This window comes from Apteryx rowi, unplaced genomic scaffold (assembly GCF_003343035.1).
Source record: "Apteryx rowi isolate R43461 unplaced genomic scaffold, aptRow1 scaffold_6, whole genome shotgun sequence".
Taxonomy (NCBI): domain Eukaryota; kingdom Metazoa; phylum Chordata; class Aves; order Apterygiformes; family Apterygidae; genus Apteryx; species Apteryx rowi.
Genome location: NW_020450871.1, coordinates 5,126,386 through 5,143,092, shown reverse-complemented (window position 1 = coordinate 5,143,092; position 16,707 = coordinate 5,126,386). Strand labels below are relative to the sequence as shown.

Here is a 16,707-nt window from a genome sequence, read left to right as displayed (position 1 = left end):
GCTGCCGGGCGCCGTGGTGCAGGAGGTGTTCGCGGCGCACCTGCTGCGGCCGCTGGCGCGCTGCCTGGCGGGGGACGCGGCGGAGCGGTGCCGCGAGCTGGCGCTCCAGCTCCTCCGCCACGGCCTCAGCCACGGCGACCGGCCCGCCGAGGCGCTGCCCGTCCTCCTGCCGGCGCTGGCCCAGCGCCTCTGCCCGCTGCGGGGCTGCGAGCCCTGCGAGGAGCTGCGCCTCGGCCTCCTCCAGCTGCTGAGCCTCCTGCTGCGGCGCTGCGGGGCCTCCATGGCCCCCTACCTCTCCGAGGTCACCCACATCCTCCAGACCACCCTCCTCGACGACTACGCCGAGGTCAGGCGCGAAAGCTGCAGGTGTGCCGTGGCCTGTGCCGAGGCCATGCCAGGTGGGGCCTGGGGACGGGAGCTGAGGCCCTAGGGAGGGACAGCGGTTGGGGGGAAGAACTGGTAGGAGCTCGCGGGGATGCAGCCGGGCGAGAGGAAGAGATGCAGGTCACTTGCACCCTCTCAGGGGTGCTTTGCAGGGCTTGGAGGATCCATCTGAGAAGAACCATGCAAGGGAAGGATGCTGAGGGATTGCACCCACAAAGGATGGGACGTGGGTGACCATGGGGAAGAAAAGTACATGTGGGTTGGTTTTCTGCTCTAATATAGTATAAAGTTAAATCTGCATGGTATGTAAAAACAGTGACATTAATCTGGTTGCTGAGCGTAGTGTTACAGAAATGATGTTACTCAAGAGCTGTCACCCACATACAGAGGAAGGCATGCTTGAAGTTTCTCTCCCTCTCTCTCCCCCCCTCCCTCTCCCTTAACAGAGCACTTCCACATGCAGTCAGAATCTTTGATAAAACCCTTGATGCAAACCATCTCGCACCAGCACTACAGAGTTCGTGTTGATGTAATTCAGGCTACGGGAGCAGTGATACAGTTTGGAAATGGAAAGTCTATGGATGACGTTCTGTCTCATCTGGCCCAGCGATTCTTTGATGAGATTCCTAAGGTGCAGGTTTCTCTCTTTTTTCTGGGCTTATTTTGAATCTGACTTGTTTTTTTGAATTTTCGGCTTTCTTTCATTCAATTGAGATATGTAAATATGACACATACAGGCTTAGTCAGTTGTAAACTATCCAAAAGCAAGGTGGATGGCCTGTTCAGCTGCTGCCTAATCCTGCAGACAGTTGAACAGTATAGGCATCTTGACTTTTTATTTTATGGGTGCCTGCAATTCTATCTAAATTCCTCTGCCAGATTTCTCTGGGACTTGGTTCTGTGGCTTCTTCGGATGCTTGGCAAACATTAATGGTATTGGTCCCTTCATGCGATGCAATTGCAATAGTAACTTTTAAAAATGTCCTACTTAACTTTAACTAAACTATTTCCTGAGTAGGAATATTCACATTATTTAACTTAGGTTTCCTTTATAGTGAATGGAGACAATTGTCTTCTGGAGGCATGTTATAAGTGCATGTGCAGAGAAACTGTTAATTCACATTTCTTATATACTCACAGAGATCTTAACCACCAGAATTTAGGATGTTCTGGGTTAGGTCTGTATCTTTTCTTCCTCTTGAAGACGTGCTCTTGCACAACAAATAATCCAGGATTACCTAAGATAGAGAGAGAACCTAGGAGGGAGTATAACAAATTTGCATGTTACTTAGAATGCTTGCTTGCAAGTGAGAGAAATCCTAGGTTCTTGTCTTTTCTTCTGAGACTGTTTGTGCATCGTATACTAAGTCTTTTCTACCAAAAGCAAATACTACTTTTTRTTTTTTATGGTACTTTTGTGAGATATTTAAAATGTCCTATTTTTTTATCTACGTAGGTTCGTCAAGCTGTGACAACTGTCATTGGAGAATGGCTGTTGCACCTACGAGATAGATACTCCTATTTTTACAAGTTGATCCCTTTGTTACTCAGTGGCTTTACTGATGAAATTCCTGAAAACACGTAAGGAGAACACTTCCCTCCCCCCCTGCCCCCCCCCATTTATGTAGATATCTTACATGGAAGTGTTTCTATGCTCACAGGTACATTGTTTGGAAAAAAATCCTGATTTTTTTGTTTGTTTGTTTGTTTTAACCTATTCATAATAATGTTATGTCCAATGACTTTTGTTTGAATGCTACATCCAGATAAGTATGATTGTATTTTTCTTTTTAAAAGAAAAGGAGTTGGTTTTAATTTCAGTTAGTTTTGTTCATAAAGAACTTCATTATAAATCATTTCTAGCTATTATGTTTGTATAAATGTAACTAAAGCCAATCTCTTCACATGGGTGTAGTCATACTATTGAATTTCTTCCAGCTTCCTTTAGAGTCAGTGGAGAGAGATTTCTGACACAAAGGCTCTGAATTATCCTTTGAAAGAGGATACCTCTGTCCGCTGAGTACATAAGAAACATAAACACTTAATTTAAGGTGCCTAAATTAAATGGCAGGAATGCTTTCCATCCTTYCAGCTGAATATAGGAATTCATATTTTTTCCAGAAGTCTAATTTTAGAATGTTTTCCTTTTTGGAGCAAGGTGGCATGAAAATTGGTATTTTATTCTAGGGAACTGGCTTGGAGTTATTGGGAAAAGACAGGCTTGCAGTGGGAGAAAGAGAATGAAGATGATCTGAAGGATAAGATTGATTTCAGTGTTGCACCATCTCATTATCCCAAAGGAGGTGAGTGTGGAACAGAAGTTCTTTTACTTCCTGAATCCTGAAGCTGCGGCACAGCAGTGACAGCAGAGCGGAATGTGTAATATTCATCACGAGGTGTAGCATTTGTTAATGTAGAGGAAGACATAGTGGTGTTCAGTGGCGAAAGTGATCTTCAGGGAAGAGTACTCAGGCCCTAAACTGCATAGTGAGAATTTTTCTTCTTTCGGTTTTCCATCCTGTTTCTGTCCCCCCACCTCCCCAAAACATTGTCAGAGTACTAATGCTTTCCATAGAGTGGAATTGAGGCTATATAAACAATGTTTTGTTTGCTTTTGTCTGTCTGTTTGTTTGTTTTACCTCCAGGAAAAAATACATATTGATTCTGCCAAACACACACGTACACAATTTATTGATAAATATCTTTATTTCAGGAAATTTTTATGGTTTTTTTTAAGCAAATGGTAAAATTAGGCCACCTTTGCTTTAGGCAGACCTAGTGACTGGCATGAGCAACAGCTTGTATTGGTATTTAAATGATTTTCATAGATAGGAGAGAGAATTTCTTCCCTATCCTAACAATGTCAATTCCAGTTTTTTATTTTTCCTTTATGAGAACAGAATTTATTCCTTAGATAGGCTGCTCCTTTTAAACTTGCTTCTGAAGTTAACAACCCCCCGTTGTTGTTGTTAACAAAAACAGGAAAGGAGGGGAGGGAAGGGAGAAAGAAGCTTAAAATCAAGCTATTATTAAACTTTTTGCTAATTAAATTGTTTTATGGGCAAGGCCTTGATGATTTTTTTCTTCTTCTTTTTTTGTATATAGCAGGCCCCCCGTCCCCCCTCAATAAACACAATGGAACATATGAACCCTTGATGTAATTAAGATTGCCTAGATTTTGTAGTAGGTGAGTTTGACCCAATGGGCTAGAGAAAAAAGAAATACATGAGTGAAGTGTCACTAATTTATTAGTTAAAATTTGTTCAGAATGTCATTTGTTAGAATCTGAGTACTTCATTCCTGGAAGTGCAGGCAAGACAACAGAGTGACTAAGTGCATAACAAGACCTAGAATTAAAAGTTTGCCCAATAAGCACTGAGCCAGCATGGACTATCACTGAATGGTCACTTGTGGATAAAGAAGAAATAAGTAGTAGTGATACATACAGCTTTGGGAAGGAATTCCCCCTCTGTAAAAATCATTTCGGCTCTGAAGAGAGTCACATTTCATTTAAGTAACTTTTTATTTAAGTAAACTTCAAAATCTCTAAGGTACTATATTGTAATTATGGATAGAATATTATGATTGTGCAGAATTTTATTTTGCATAGAACAGAAGAATACAAGCTTTCTAGCCTTCTGTGAGCTGCAAAAAAAAATCTCAGTAATTGGGAAGTGAATGGGATTATAAGTTAGTTGCCTGAAAAGTCAGGAGTTGTATCGAAAGACCTAGGCATTCCCCTCACCTATATAGGATTAATTAGCATTTACTACTTCCTTATTTTACTGAAAATGCAGAATTCATTGAATGAGTCTTTTTTTAGATTCTTTGACTTTGGGAATCATATCTGGTCATCTAGCTTGAAATTTTTTCTGTTGTCACACTTTTTTCAATGACAGTAATTTAGGACTAAGATATTCTTGTAGATGCTATTCCAACAATAACTCTGAGAATTTACATTTAAAAAACAAACAAAAAAGTATATTCACTGAGAGAAGTTGTTTGCAGGCTTTCTTGCCTGCAAAAAATGAAGAATGGAATTTATTGCCACTTCCAGTCACTAATATATATAAAACTGTTGTTCAGCAATGAAATCCATTTTTCCATTAATCCCTAAATGCATTTTGAGTGAGAGAAATGAAAATGCCTGCATTGAAAAAGAGATAAAACAGTGAAGCAGAAAGTAGCAATAACTTCTACATAAGCCAGCAGCCAGATGGAAAAGGGTCATAGAGATGATGGAAAGGGAGGGCAGAATGAAAGAGCCTTATTAATTATTTGAATAATGAAAACAAGACACAACATTAATGGTCCAAAGAATTTGCATGGAAGAAAAATTTGCATTAAAATGTTTTCAAACTCTGCTGCAAGACACTAGATATAAAGTCTACCAGCTTATGTGAACGACATGGGAATAGAAAGAGTAGTTTCCTTTGTTATCCATGGAAAACAAGATATACAGCACTGACATTACTTTTTAGCATGGTATGATTTGTAGGTAGCTTTTTAAATGCTATGTTTGTAGTGGCATGAAGCTTGTTTCCTGTCTCAGGTTCACAAAGTTAATGTTTAAAAACATGCATATGGCTGTTGGTGAGAGAGAGGATTAAAATGGGTCACTTATTGATTTCTATACTTATATTTAATAGAACAAAAACTCTTTGGGTGTGAAAGAACAGGTTCATGCTTGACTTGTGCCTACCTGACAATCACTTCACAGAATCCCCAGCAGCAAAATACTTTCCATGACAGTGGGTTCCGGAGTCCTTTCTCCTTTGAAATTATACTTTCTTAGAATTGTTTTACTCAGTAATGCTTGAATGAAAGGGGAAGCACTTCATAATGCTGACTGGTTTGACAGAACTGTTTTGCTTTGAGGACAGTCAAGTTGATCTGTTATTCTTTCTATAACTTTTTTTTTCCCTTACTCTATGATGTAAGTTATAATATTACCTTAGGAGCTTGTAAGTGGTAAGGAATGCTTTTATTTCCACCAGTGATGGGAGAAACATTTGTTGCTAGTTAGATAATTTTTTATATTATATATATAGAGAGAGAGAGAGAGATTTTTTTGACATATATAAAGTGCTGAAGTTGAGCATTTAAGCTCCAATCACTTGTTTTGTAATGGCCATGAGACAGTGTAGGTCATTAATGTGCTTATCCTTTTTAATGACATTGTGGCTGATGTTTTGATACTGAAAGGTCACAAAAACTGTCTCAAGAGCTGTGAAAAACACTGCAGTTTGCCTGTACTCAGATGAGTGAAGGAGAGGAAGAGGAAGGATCAGTGAAAGAAAAGGCTTAAAGTGCTAGTCCTTGAAACAGTTGTTACTGTTTATATTGYTAATACCGCTAATTTTCTGTATGTTGTTTGTTTTTACTCTACAGCGTGTGTGTGTGTGTGTATTAGACCATTTTTAGAAAGGGGAACTTATCAATTATTTCATGAATTAAATTGATACATTAAAAAAAATGCTAAGTCTTGTCATGGAAGTGGAACTGGTCCAAATTATAGTTAATATTTAAGCTTTGTTTTCCATTTACTTGCCTATTGTTTCCAGTGCATTCTCCATGCAATTGCTTCAATAGAATTTTGATAGATAGAAGAGAGATCTACTTCACCAACCAATCATTGCTTTTGAGCTGACTGAAATAATCTTCTTAGCCTAATAAATATGCTTCACAAACTTGGGCATCACTCCAGCCCTGCATTTAATTGACTTGTCATGCATCTTGCTTGCTGAAATTGTGCAGTTAAGGCTTGGCTGTAATTATATATACATAACTACAGAACATTCTAAAGAAATGACCTGGTAATTTTGGACTTGAGTCCTAAGTTAACGATAACTTTAAGGTATAATTTCCAGCTGCTTATCTCTGCTTCCAAATTGCATCTCTTATTAATACTCGAGCTTTACGTGACAAAAGAGAAGAAAACTGAGAGGATGATTGGCTACTTAACCTTACAGATATAAAACTTTGATGTCAAAGAGCCTACTGTGCCTTAATTCCAAGTAATAATTTGTGGTGTCTTACTACCATTAGTCTATAGATGAATTGTTATTAACCCCCTCCCCCCACTTTTTCTTTTTTTCTTTTCTTTTTCTTTTTTTTTTTTTCCACCCACACACTTCAAATTTTTGTATAATAGGATGATGATGTATGTTAACACTTTGTCACTATTTCTTCTGACTTACAGCTGAGCATTCAACATCCAGGAATATCTTTTTACAATTCTGAGTTATAGTACATTTTACTTAACCATCTTTTTCCTACTCTCAACCTGACATATGATCCTCACTGTGCTTTGATCTCAGGATGACAGATATTGCAGGTCAGAGGAAAAGCAGAGGCAGACCCCATGTTAGGTGCCATCCAGCCAACTGAGCAGCTTTCCACTGAGCAGCAACAATCATTGCCTTAGGGTACAGGTGCAGACAGTTCATAGCAGGGAGGTCTTTGACAGCAGTAGCTACAGGGGTAAATGTCTGCATTCGAACATCTGAAATGAAGGAAACTGCTGATAAAGAATGGTCCAAATTGTTTAAGCAAAATTCTGCCTCAGGTCAAATAGGCCGTCAATCTGCGTTTGTTGTCTCAAGTTGATTTCTTGATTTGACTTTTTGCTATTCATTGTCAGTTGTCATAATCCAAAGTAGCAATTCATGTCCTGATATTTGTTTTTTGGTTTTTTTACTCTAAGTATCTCATAGGCATTTTTTTAAGCCTTTTGTATTTGTCATACCGCTTACTTTAGTCAATTTTCCTCTTAGCATTTGTAGCTACAAGGACCAATGCAGGCAAATATTCTGAGATAACTCAGTCATTTCCTTTCCGAGAGTTTACAACGAGAACTCGATATCAGGAATATAATGTGTAATGGCATATTCAGTGTGTCTTTTTGATAGCTCAAAATGAATAAATTTTCTCTTAAAACAGTATGTGAATGTAGCAGGTGGCAATAATAAATTTCTTGGGKTTTTTTTTTAAGAGTTTTTTTTTTTTAACATGTACAATTTTAAAAAGAAAAAAGACTCAGCTGTAGAAAAAGTAATTGAAGAAAGTCAGTCGCAGTTCTTTGGAAAGCACTGATGCGGTTTGGTGTGTAAAGTGCAGCAACGGTGGCACGATAGCTGCTTGTTGTATTGGTCAAGTTGCTTCTCTGAGTCTCAGTGAGCTATAAATAAGCTAAGACGCAAGTCTGATAATTACCAGACAGAACAGTCAGCATTTGATGGGAAAGATAAGTTTATTATTTCTCTAGAAATCTGTAGACTTTACAAGGCATATGTAATCTAATTAAAAAAAAAAAAAAACTCCACAAATCCTTCTCACTTTTCCACCTTTCCAACTTTGTATAAAATATTATGATGAGCTGGACCAGGTTATCTCCAGAGGTCCCTTCCAACCTCAGCTATTCTGTGATTATCTTAACTTCATTTTGAAATGCGTCACTTAATATGCAAATCAGAGATTAGACATGCATCAGCATGAGCTGCTGTTTCTTTAAAAAAAAAAAAAAAAAAGTTCAGCAAAGAGATACTATAGTATTTGTGATTAAAAATACTATGAATTTTGTGTGACTACTGTGTAACAGATTGGGCCAACCAATAGTATTACACAGTGCTCATGCAAGTAATAGTATGGGGTAGGGTTAAACTGAAATGGTTAGATTGGTTAGATTGTATACTCTTATAGGTAGTTATATCTGCATGAAAATGTCCATATCGCTTGTTCCCCTACTTATACAGAATAAGGTTTTATACTGTCGTAGTTATCACTTTCTCTAGCTGCCTTGTGAAGTGATATAGTGGTTTCTTTAGTGGGATAGAACTCTTATTAATAGACAAGATGTCGGTATTTAGAAAGCTCTATGCAACTGCTTGCTACAAATGTATTCTCCTGTAGAGACCATTAGGAATCAGATTTTCTTGTGAAGATTTGTTGTGGTTTCTTTTTTATAAATATTCAGGATTTTTTTTTTTTTTTTTTTTTTTTTAGAATAGTTTTAGTTTCCTACTGTAATTTTTAATTTCCAATTTCAGTGCCATTTTCTTAACTTTTTGTTTTCACATACAGTATTGCAGACTGTTCTTTGGCTGATAACCTCCCTTTCTACTTTCATATTGCTAGATACACTTTTAACCTTTTCCTTTAGAGGGCACAATTGACACCATCTGTTTTGCTGCAGTTCATGTCCCTTGTGGTACTTGTGACCTCTGCCTTTTTTTTTTTTCTTCAGATTATGTTTAAGTCATTAATTATAATATGGAGAAAATTTGTGCTGCTGTAAAGATTAAAAGGAAATTATTAAGCTGCATTTTCCAAAATGGGTGATGTCCCATATTTAAGTTCTTTTCCTTTTCCTCTTCTGTAAACATCTTTAAACACATAAGCTAAATCACCATCCAGTAATAAATAGATAACTTTTCTGAGTTGTGTAGAGTCTGAATTTTTTTAACATATATTAAAGACAATGCAGCTTGCACAGGTAAAATCCTCAGCAGCAGTTGGAATATTTGTTCCATGCTGAAGCAGATGATTGCTCTCCTCAGTGTCTTTGAACTTTTCTAAGACTTAATGTGTGTTGGCTTTCCTTTGATACATATTTTTATTTTTTTTCTAGTGACTCGACCAGGACTAGGTTGTCGGGAACTTGTTTCGAGAAACCTCTCCAAAATTCTTCCAGGTCTCTGTCATGATATAACAGACTGGGTTGAAAGCACAAGAATAAAAGCATCTCAGCTTCTATACACATTATTGTTACATGCAGAGGATCATATAACGCAACACATGGAGCTACTGCTTAGAACTTTGTACCGAGCATGCATGGATGAAGAAAGTGAGGTGGTTAGGAATGTAAGTTTACTCTGTTTAAATACCTACAGTATTTCAAATAAAGACCCCTTCCTTAATAGTTGTGAGTATGTCTTCTGAGTGTTGACCTTACCGTAGCTCACTGGGAATTGCCCATGCCTGAAGTATCAGGCTCAAATTTTAAAAATATTTTTGTGGATGTTAAACACACGGATATTATATGTACTACACTAAAATAAATATATTCTTGTATTATTGTTATGAAGATCAATGACGAAGTTATTCAAATAATGTTAAATTTCTATACCAACCCAGCAAAGCAGTGATAATGAATGATGTCATAAAAATCATAAGCAGCAGATTAAAGTATAAAAGCTTTGGGGCAACAAATTCCATTTAAAAAAAAAGGCAGAAAAAGCAGTCCATGGCCTTTTTAGTTAGTTTTACTTATCTCTTCCTACTACATAATCCAACCATAAATCCAGCCAAACATTGAAGCATGTTTATTCCATGTGATATCTATATTCAATGTTTGAATACTTCAGTTACTACTTGTAAAATGCCTTTTTTCTTTTTCCATTGTTTGCACAGGAATGATTAGTATCCTTTTTCTCTTAATAGTTTATCAGACAGTTGATGCTGTCAACGCTTTGGTCAATAATAAATCAATAAAACACACAGTTGAAAACACTAGATAAATTTATCAGAGAATATACAGGTGATGTACACTTTCTTTGCAATTTTAAGAAAAAAAATTGTTCATAGCTCTATATAAGCAAGAGAACATATGTATAACCAAAGATTCTTGTAAATTTTTTTTWAAATAGCAGATTTTACTGTTTTGAGAAATAAGTAGAATATGTTCTACATACTGGATGCAAGTAGTCTAACCAATGTTAGAAAAAATGGTTTCCTAAATTACACTTTTCTTTAGGTTCCTGCTATCATTTGAGCCGTATGCAGACTGTGAGCTCTTACGTGCGCTTTCTTTCATGCTCTCCCTCTCTGAATTAGGAGATACTATGCTGCTGTGAATATGTGTTTTTTCAAGTTCCTTAGTGCTTGTATAAAACATAACAAAACCTTAAGTAATTAGAAGAATAAACCTATATGGTCCTGCTGTCATGGTAAAATTTCCTACCCAGTCTTTGTTTCCATAGATACAAATTCAAAAGTATGTTTTCAATTACTACAGTTTTCCTCTCCTTTTTACAACCACACTTGCCACTTTCTTAGAATCCCATCACAAGTGCTTCCAAGAGATTTAATTCCTACTTAGGAGATGGTTTGTGTTTTAATTTTTTTCTTCTCTCTGCCAAAACTTAAGACTCGGCAAATTCTGACTGTGAATACTTTTTATCTCCTTCATGACGCTGCCTCCGAGGATACTGTGATTATCTCCTCTATCTTTTGTCACAGTAGAATCCATTTCAGAGCAGCCACCAAGTTGAGAAGTGTACACATCTTCCTCTAGCCTAATGATACCAAATGAGGTGTTTGAGTTCTCCCGCTGGAGAACTCTTGTCTTTTTTTTTTTTTCCCCTCTCTCCCATTAAAATGAATAGATTGATCCATAAAAATGCATCATTTCATATTTGCAAACTGTTCAATGATAAATTATGTTGTCCTTTTTCTGGTTTTGAAGTACTAAGATTCTTTTTCTTTCTCTATGGCAAATGTGAAAGAGGACAACACATCTCCATAAGTATCTGATAGCGTTTTTGAGTCTTCACCTTTGCAAAAAGAAATAACTACATAGTACAGAATGAAACTGTAGAACTCATGGCTCATGTCAAGAAAATTTTTTCGTGCATATAATCATTACTGAGTTAATGGAAAAGGCCTACAAGGCAATTGCTGAAGCATTTAAAATAACAGCTGGAATCATAAAAAGAAAAAGGCCATGATATGTTGAACAGACTTCATTTTCAGAAAAATCCTCAAGTTGTTATTATTGTTCTTTTTTCAGTGTGTGAAAGCAGCAGAATTGATTGGAACGTTTGTCAACCCTAAGGTATCTTTGAGGTTAATCACATCAGCCTTTGAGAAAACACCTGTGCCATCTTATGTAATGATTCTAACTGCAGTGATTCGTGGTAGCCCAAAAGAAATCTTAAAGCCTCATTTGACTGATCTTGGCAATGCACTGTCAAAAGCTGAGATCTGTCGAAGATCTGAAGAGGTAAGGATAAATGGAAAATCCACAACAGTAACAAGTTTTAGACCAGTGGTTCTTCAACTTGTTTTTTCCCTTGTTCTCCCTAATTGCTCCCTTTCCTATCTCTATCTTGCACACCCACCCTACCCTGTATCAGGATATAGTTGTGGCGATGTGTTTCAGACAAAGTCAGGAGCTTCCCTATGCTCCCTAAGCCTTCTTATATTCTTTTCCTAGTCATGATCTCCTGGTCAAATCTATTCTTTCATTCTCAACAACTTATTGTCAACCCATTGTCTCAGCACACACTTAGCAGATGTGGGTCCAAGTTTGAGAACTGCTATAAGTTGCTTTGGATAGTGGGAGGAAAATGAGGAAGCATGGTGGGAGAGAAGCAGCTGTTCAGTGTATGCTGTACTAATATAGAACTAGCTAGGCTGATTCAGGGGCAGGATTTAACCCGTCTTTTGAAATGCCTTGTGTTCACAGTCCAAACAACATCAGATATTTTGATCCTCGTAAGTAAAAATGACTGACAGCTTTTCAGTCAGTAGTGATTGGTGTGTCAGGTTTCCCAAGAAAGGTTCCCTTTTAATGTCTACTCTTGTTTTGTATTATTTTTGGTATTATTATTCTCTGTTCTAAAAGGTATGTACCAGTATGCTTACATGTACCTTTAAGAGCATGCTTTGTAAGCTGTTAGGTTGGGTTGCTTCTCTTTAAGTGAGAATCTAGGAGGAAGACCCTTCATAAATCAGAAACTTGCTTCCAGATGTGCACATAAGTAGTGGCTGAGCCTGAAGACGATTTTCATTCTAGTATTTGAAGAATATTCCTTACTTGTTATATAAAGAGATAAGAGCTTCTCTTCAATGGAGACTGTTAACTTTCAGGATTTTTTCACTCCTTTTTCCAGGAGTTGTCAGGATCTAGGAAGAGAGCTGTTACAGATGCACAAGAAGAATCCCTACAATTTTCCCCATACATGAAATCCCAGCTTGCTTTCCAGCAGAGCTCTGTTAGGCCTCCACTCTTAAGATAACCAAAAAAGGCCCACTACTGTGTCTTCAGAAAAATCTTTAAAGCTTTGTGTCAGGTTCAGACTTCCCTTTAAGGAAGTTATTCGTGTGTGTAGACTGAATCTAGTGTAACTGTCTTTTTGAGTCAATGTAAGATATATGTTTGAAGTTCTTCCCTCATTAGGTTCTTCCCTAATGGAATGTGCATCAGTGATGCAGAGAATTTACCCTAATCTCCGTGAAGCTTGTGATGATGAGGAACTCGTATAACTGGAAGCACTATAACCTGATTGTTCCAATAACAATCCCCTGGAGTACATCTGCAAAATTGCTATGAGGTCTTAAGCTCACCGCTTCCATTTAGCGTTATACRCAGTAGACGCATTGATCTGCAGCTGAAGCTTTTGACAGAATTGTTCTAGCCTTTGGTCTTGAAAAACAATCCTTCTCTATTTTAGAGAGCGAATGGTGCACAGACACTGTTTAGCTAAGGACTGACCATGTCCATGAGATTATTAACACTTACAGTTAACCTATTCCTAGGCTTCATTTATTTTTTGAAAGTGGAGGTTATAACAATGGCCTCTTCTGTTAGTAATGCTAGGTTTAATGTAATCTGACAGAATCATGGAATATCTGATGCACTTAGTCATAGAAGTTATTGCAAACTGACAAGAATATTGACTTCCATTTATTTCAGTGGGATCAAGATAACATGCATTATATTTCAACAATCAGGATAAGTTGGCCAAGATAAAAGCAGACCATGAGGTTTTCTTGTTTTATTTATTTAACCATTATTGTTCCATTCAAAAGTCAGGGACAGAACAATATTTGGAAGTGATATAACACATATTAATTAACAATTAATTATTAATTAACAAATTGCACTTCAGAATGAGAAAGTACTATTGATAAGCATTCCAAAATGATTTGATGTTTTGTTCACAGTGGAGCAATTCTGTGATTAAGAGGAGGATCATTTATTTTGTTAACAGAAAAGGATAAATAGAAACAACAGGCGTGAGAGGAAGATTATGTTGTGCTCTGTAAAAAGTAGAATATGGGTCATCAAAACCAAAATGCAGGTCATCAAAAGAACTAACACAAAATGGTCGATATGTTCCCAATGTAGTAAATTATATGACTTTCAGACTTTATTGTTGTCATTTGCCATAACACTCTCTTAAAGAGAATGTGTAATATTTTCTAACAAAACATAATACCTTTTATGCTTTTACTAAAAATAGGTCTTTTACAAGGAACAGTTGCTTTGTTGCGTACAAGCATTGATTGAAGTATGCCAGGAAGACTGCAAAGAAATTAGCTTGCAGCTAACGAAAGTTTTGGTGACAGTAATGGCAATACCATGTTCTCAGCACCTTAAAGAAAAGGTAAACTACGAACTATTTTAATATTTGTGTAAAGTTCTGACTTTTACTGTTGATAAGACATTTTGTCTAAATAGAGTTGTAATTAATTTTCTTTCTGTTAGGCTTTGAACCTCAAGAATCCTTACTAAGAGCTCATTGACAAAGATTGATAGAATTAGAAGTTATTTCATCTTATATGACCTTGGCTGTACCCTCTGCCTGACCCTATCCTTTTCCATGACTGAAGTTACATTGGTTTTTAATCTGAGTAAAACAGTTATGGGCAACTTCTCCAGTAGCACAAATCATTAAAATCTGATTTATATGTGCTTGGACTAAGCTACTAGTTTTGTTTGGGGGATTGTTTACCTTTCACCTGCTCACACACACGTGTGTGTGTGTGTACATCTTAAATGTATCAAACAATCTTTCAAATGTATAGAAATGTATAGAAATGTAATGGATATACATATAGATATAAGTTCTTTAGATTCACTCTATTGGAATGAAAAAAGCATGAGGGAATGCTCCAAACTCCGTGGTTACACATCTGATTTGGATTCTGTGTTTAGCCATAAAACCCCTCTGCAAATATCTATCTGGCACTGTTCTGGAGGTTACTTAATATTTAGAGTAACTGCGAAGGCTGAGAGATCTATGAATGTTATCTTTTGTCAGTCAAAATATTGACATTTCTGCTTTGCCAGTAACAGATCGAACTGGTCATTAGGTGCTGCAGCTATTTCCAGACAGCAGTCTGAAGATCTCAGTTTAATAYTGGATCCTGCAAATCCACAGGGCTGTAATGAAGGTTAGTAGAGACAGAGGCTAGTGTCTTATAGGTTCTTTCTTTTATGGAACTGGAAGACAGGGCAATGCTAGGAGTAGGATGGGATTAAAGTTGAGGTTAAAGTCTAGGGCAACAGTGGTGGCTAAAGAGCTGAATATATTGTTGCGTCTTGCAAGTGCCATAAGACTAGGAYGTATGCTGATGTTTGTAAGGCACATATTAGCTCCTGCATAAGTGTGGTGTGCAGAAATTTGGTTGATACCTGAGTCCAGCTGGTGTGACAGGAAAGGATATTACTGTGGCAAGAAACTTTAGGGTTGACTTTCTTGTTAGGTCTTGTAGGGCTCTTATGCTGAAAGGTTGGCTAGTCCAAGTGTATGTATAACTCACTGTACATATTGTATATGGTTAATACCAGAGTTAGGCTTGGAGTTTGGGTTGCAGTTTAGGACAGCAGAGGCTCAAGATCTACATTTCTTACTGGATCTGAAAAGCTTCCAGGATTTGGATGATTGCTGGGGTTCGGTTAAAAGCACTGTTTGGATTGGTGCCAGCAGACACAGAATACCTGATGATTGCTAATGTGCAATGGTTAAGCCTAGGATTGAATAGAATCAGTAGCAACATTATGGTTTGCTGCAGGAGAGGCTGCATCTTTCCAGCCTCACAAAACTAAGCTGAGAGCTTGTGCCAGCAAAGGCTCCTGGTTTCAAGTTAGTTCTGATGTGTGTGTGCATTTCTGAATTATGATTAAGACTTGGGCTTGGGCTGTGGTTCAGGTTTGCGTTAGGATTTGGTACAAAAGGAGTAATGCTWTTGTCGAACCCTTCCAAAGGATATAATGAGACATCGTAGATTATTTATTTTTAAGTTTTGGGTGGATAGGAGTCAACAGATCTAGTGAATACTGAGGTGAAATTTGGAAAGTAGATCCTGAGAAGGTTTATAACTTTGGTTGAAGGCCCGTAGAGTTAGAATTTGTGCTGGTTCTGAGAAGGGCCTTAGTTCTATTTTATTTTGTGGCGAGTATGAGTCTTTTGCTTATAGTTACAACTAGATCAAGAGCACTATGAGCCTACAAAAGTGATAGTTTCATAACTGTGTGCATGTGGGGTTTTTGTTTTTAATGTTAAGACATACAGCAGACTGATTTTTACGGAGGTTAACCTTTTACCTTCTCACTTGAACGAAAAGTTTAAATGTTGTAGGAATGCTTTAAAATCAAGATTATCTGTAGATGCTCTGATAATAGAGGAGCTTTTTGTCTAAGCTTTATCTCACTCCTTTTATGTTATAAATCACCAAGCCATCCTCATGCAGCGTAATCATGACCTAACCAGGTTCCCCCCCGCTTCATTTTCTTCCCTTCCCACTCCAAAATGCTCCTTAAATGTGATGGCTTTTTTACTTCCTTTTCTGTTGCTCCCAGGCATGGTATTCCATAGGCCTGTGGACCATCAGTATTTATGGCCCCATAGCTGGCAGGCTGCCTCCAAACAGACACGCTCTTAGAAAACTGTTCTGAAATAAAGCAAAATGGAACAAAGCTCAAAACAAATACTGGAAAGAGTTTGCAGGACAAAGAGGTACGGGACAAAGACCTCTCACAAGGAAAGCCAGCGTGAGGGTGGGTTTTTTTGGCTCTTCCTTTTCTTTCCTTTTTTTTTTTTCCTTTTTAAACAAAAAGCCTGTCCAAGTAAGCCTCGGACAGCTTCATCTGGGATGTTTTGTCTGTTTAGCCCTACAGTGATCTATAAAGTGGACAGTGCCCATTTAAAAGCTTACAAATGCATTCTCCTACAAAGAAAGCAGTTTTATTGAGATAAATCCTGGTTTTCATACATGGCAAATTTAATCTTCCAAGATTATTAAAGGTTTAGGATGTTCCTGCATTTACAGATGATTTTTAAAGTTGACAGTACTTTGGATGAAAATCCTTGTTCTCATTAGCCTTTCTTTCAGCTAGACAGATAGGAATTCTGGCAGCAAGACTGCATAATTGCAATATTTCAAGTTTGTCACAAAGATAAATACAGCTTGATTTAAAAAAAAACAAAACAAAAAAACTCCAGTCACTCAATATCCTAAGACTTCAAAGTGAGTCGTACAACTTGCAGAAGCCAAGAAGTCCCTATTAAAATAGTTTAAGACTATATAGAACAA

General features: G+C 37.4%; 1 protein-coding gene across 1 annotated transcript in view; it reads left to right on the top strand.

Annotated features, from left to right (window-relative positions):
- Nucleotide 1: 1 nt before the first annotated feature.
- DNAAF5 (dynein axonemal assembly factor 5) overlaps nt 2–16,707 on the top strand; it is a gene marked incomplete at its 5' end in the record, with an annotated part of 33,020 nt that continues 16,314 nt past the window's right edge. Inside the window, 7 exons of the mRNA XM_026082977.1 lie at nt 2–398; nt 831–1,015; nt 1,841–1,965; nt 2,572–2,687; nt 9,014–9,246; nt 11,174–11,386; nt 13,632–13,775. Of these exons, the coding sequence (XP_025938762.1) occupies nt 2–398; nt 831–1,015; nt 1,841–1,965; nt 2,572–2,687; nt 9,014–9,246; nt 11,174–11,386; nt 13,632–13,775 (1,413 nt within the window). The remainder of the gene's footprint in view (nt 399–830; nt 1,016–1,840; nt 1,966–2,571; nt 2,688–9,013; nt 9,247–11,173; nt 11,387–13,631; nt 13,776–16,707) is intronic.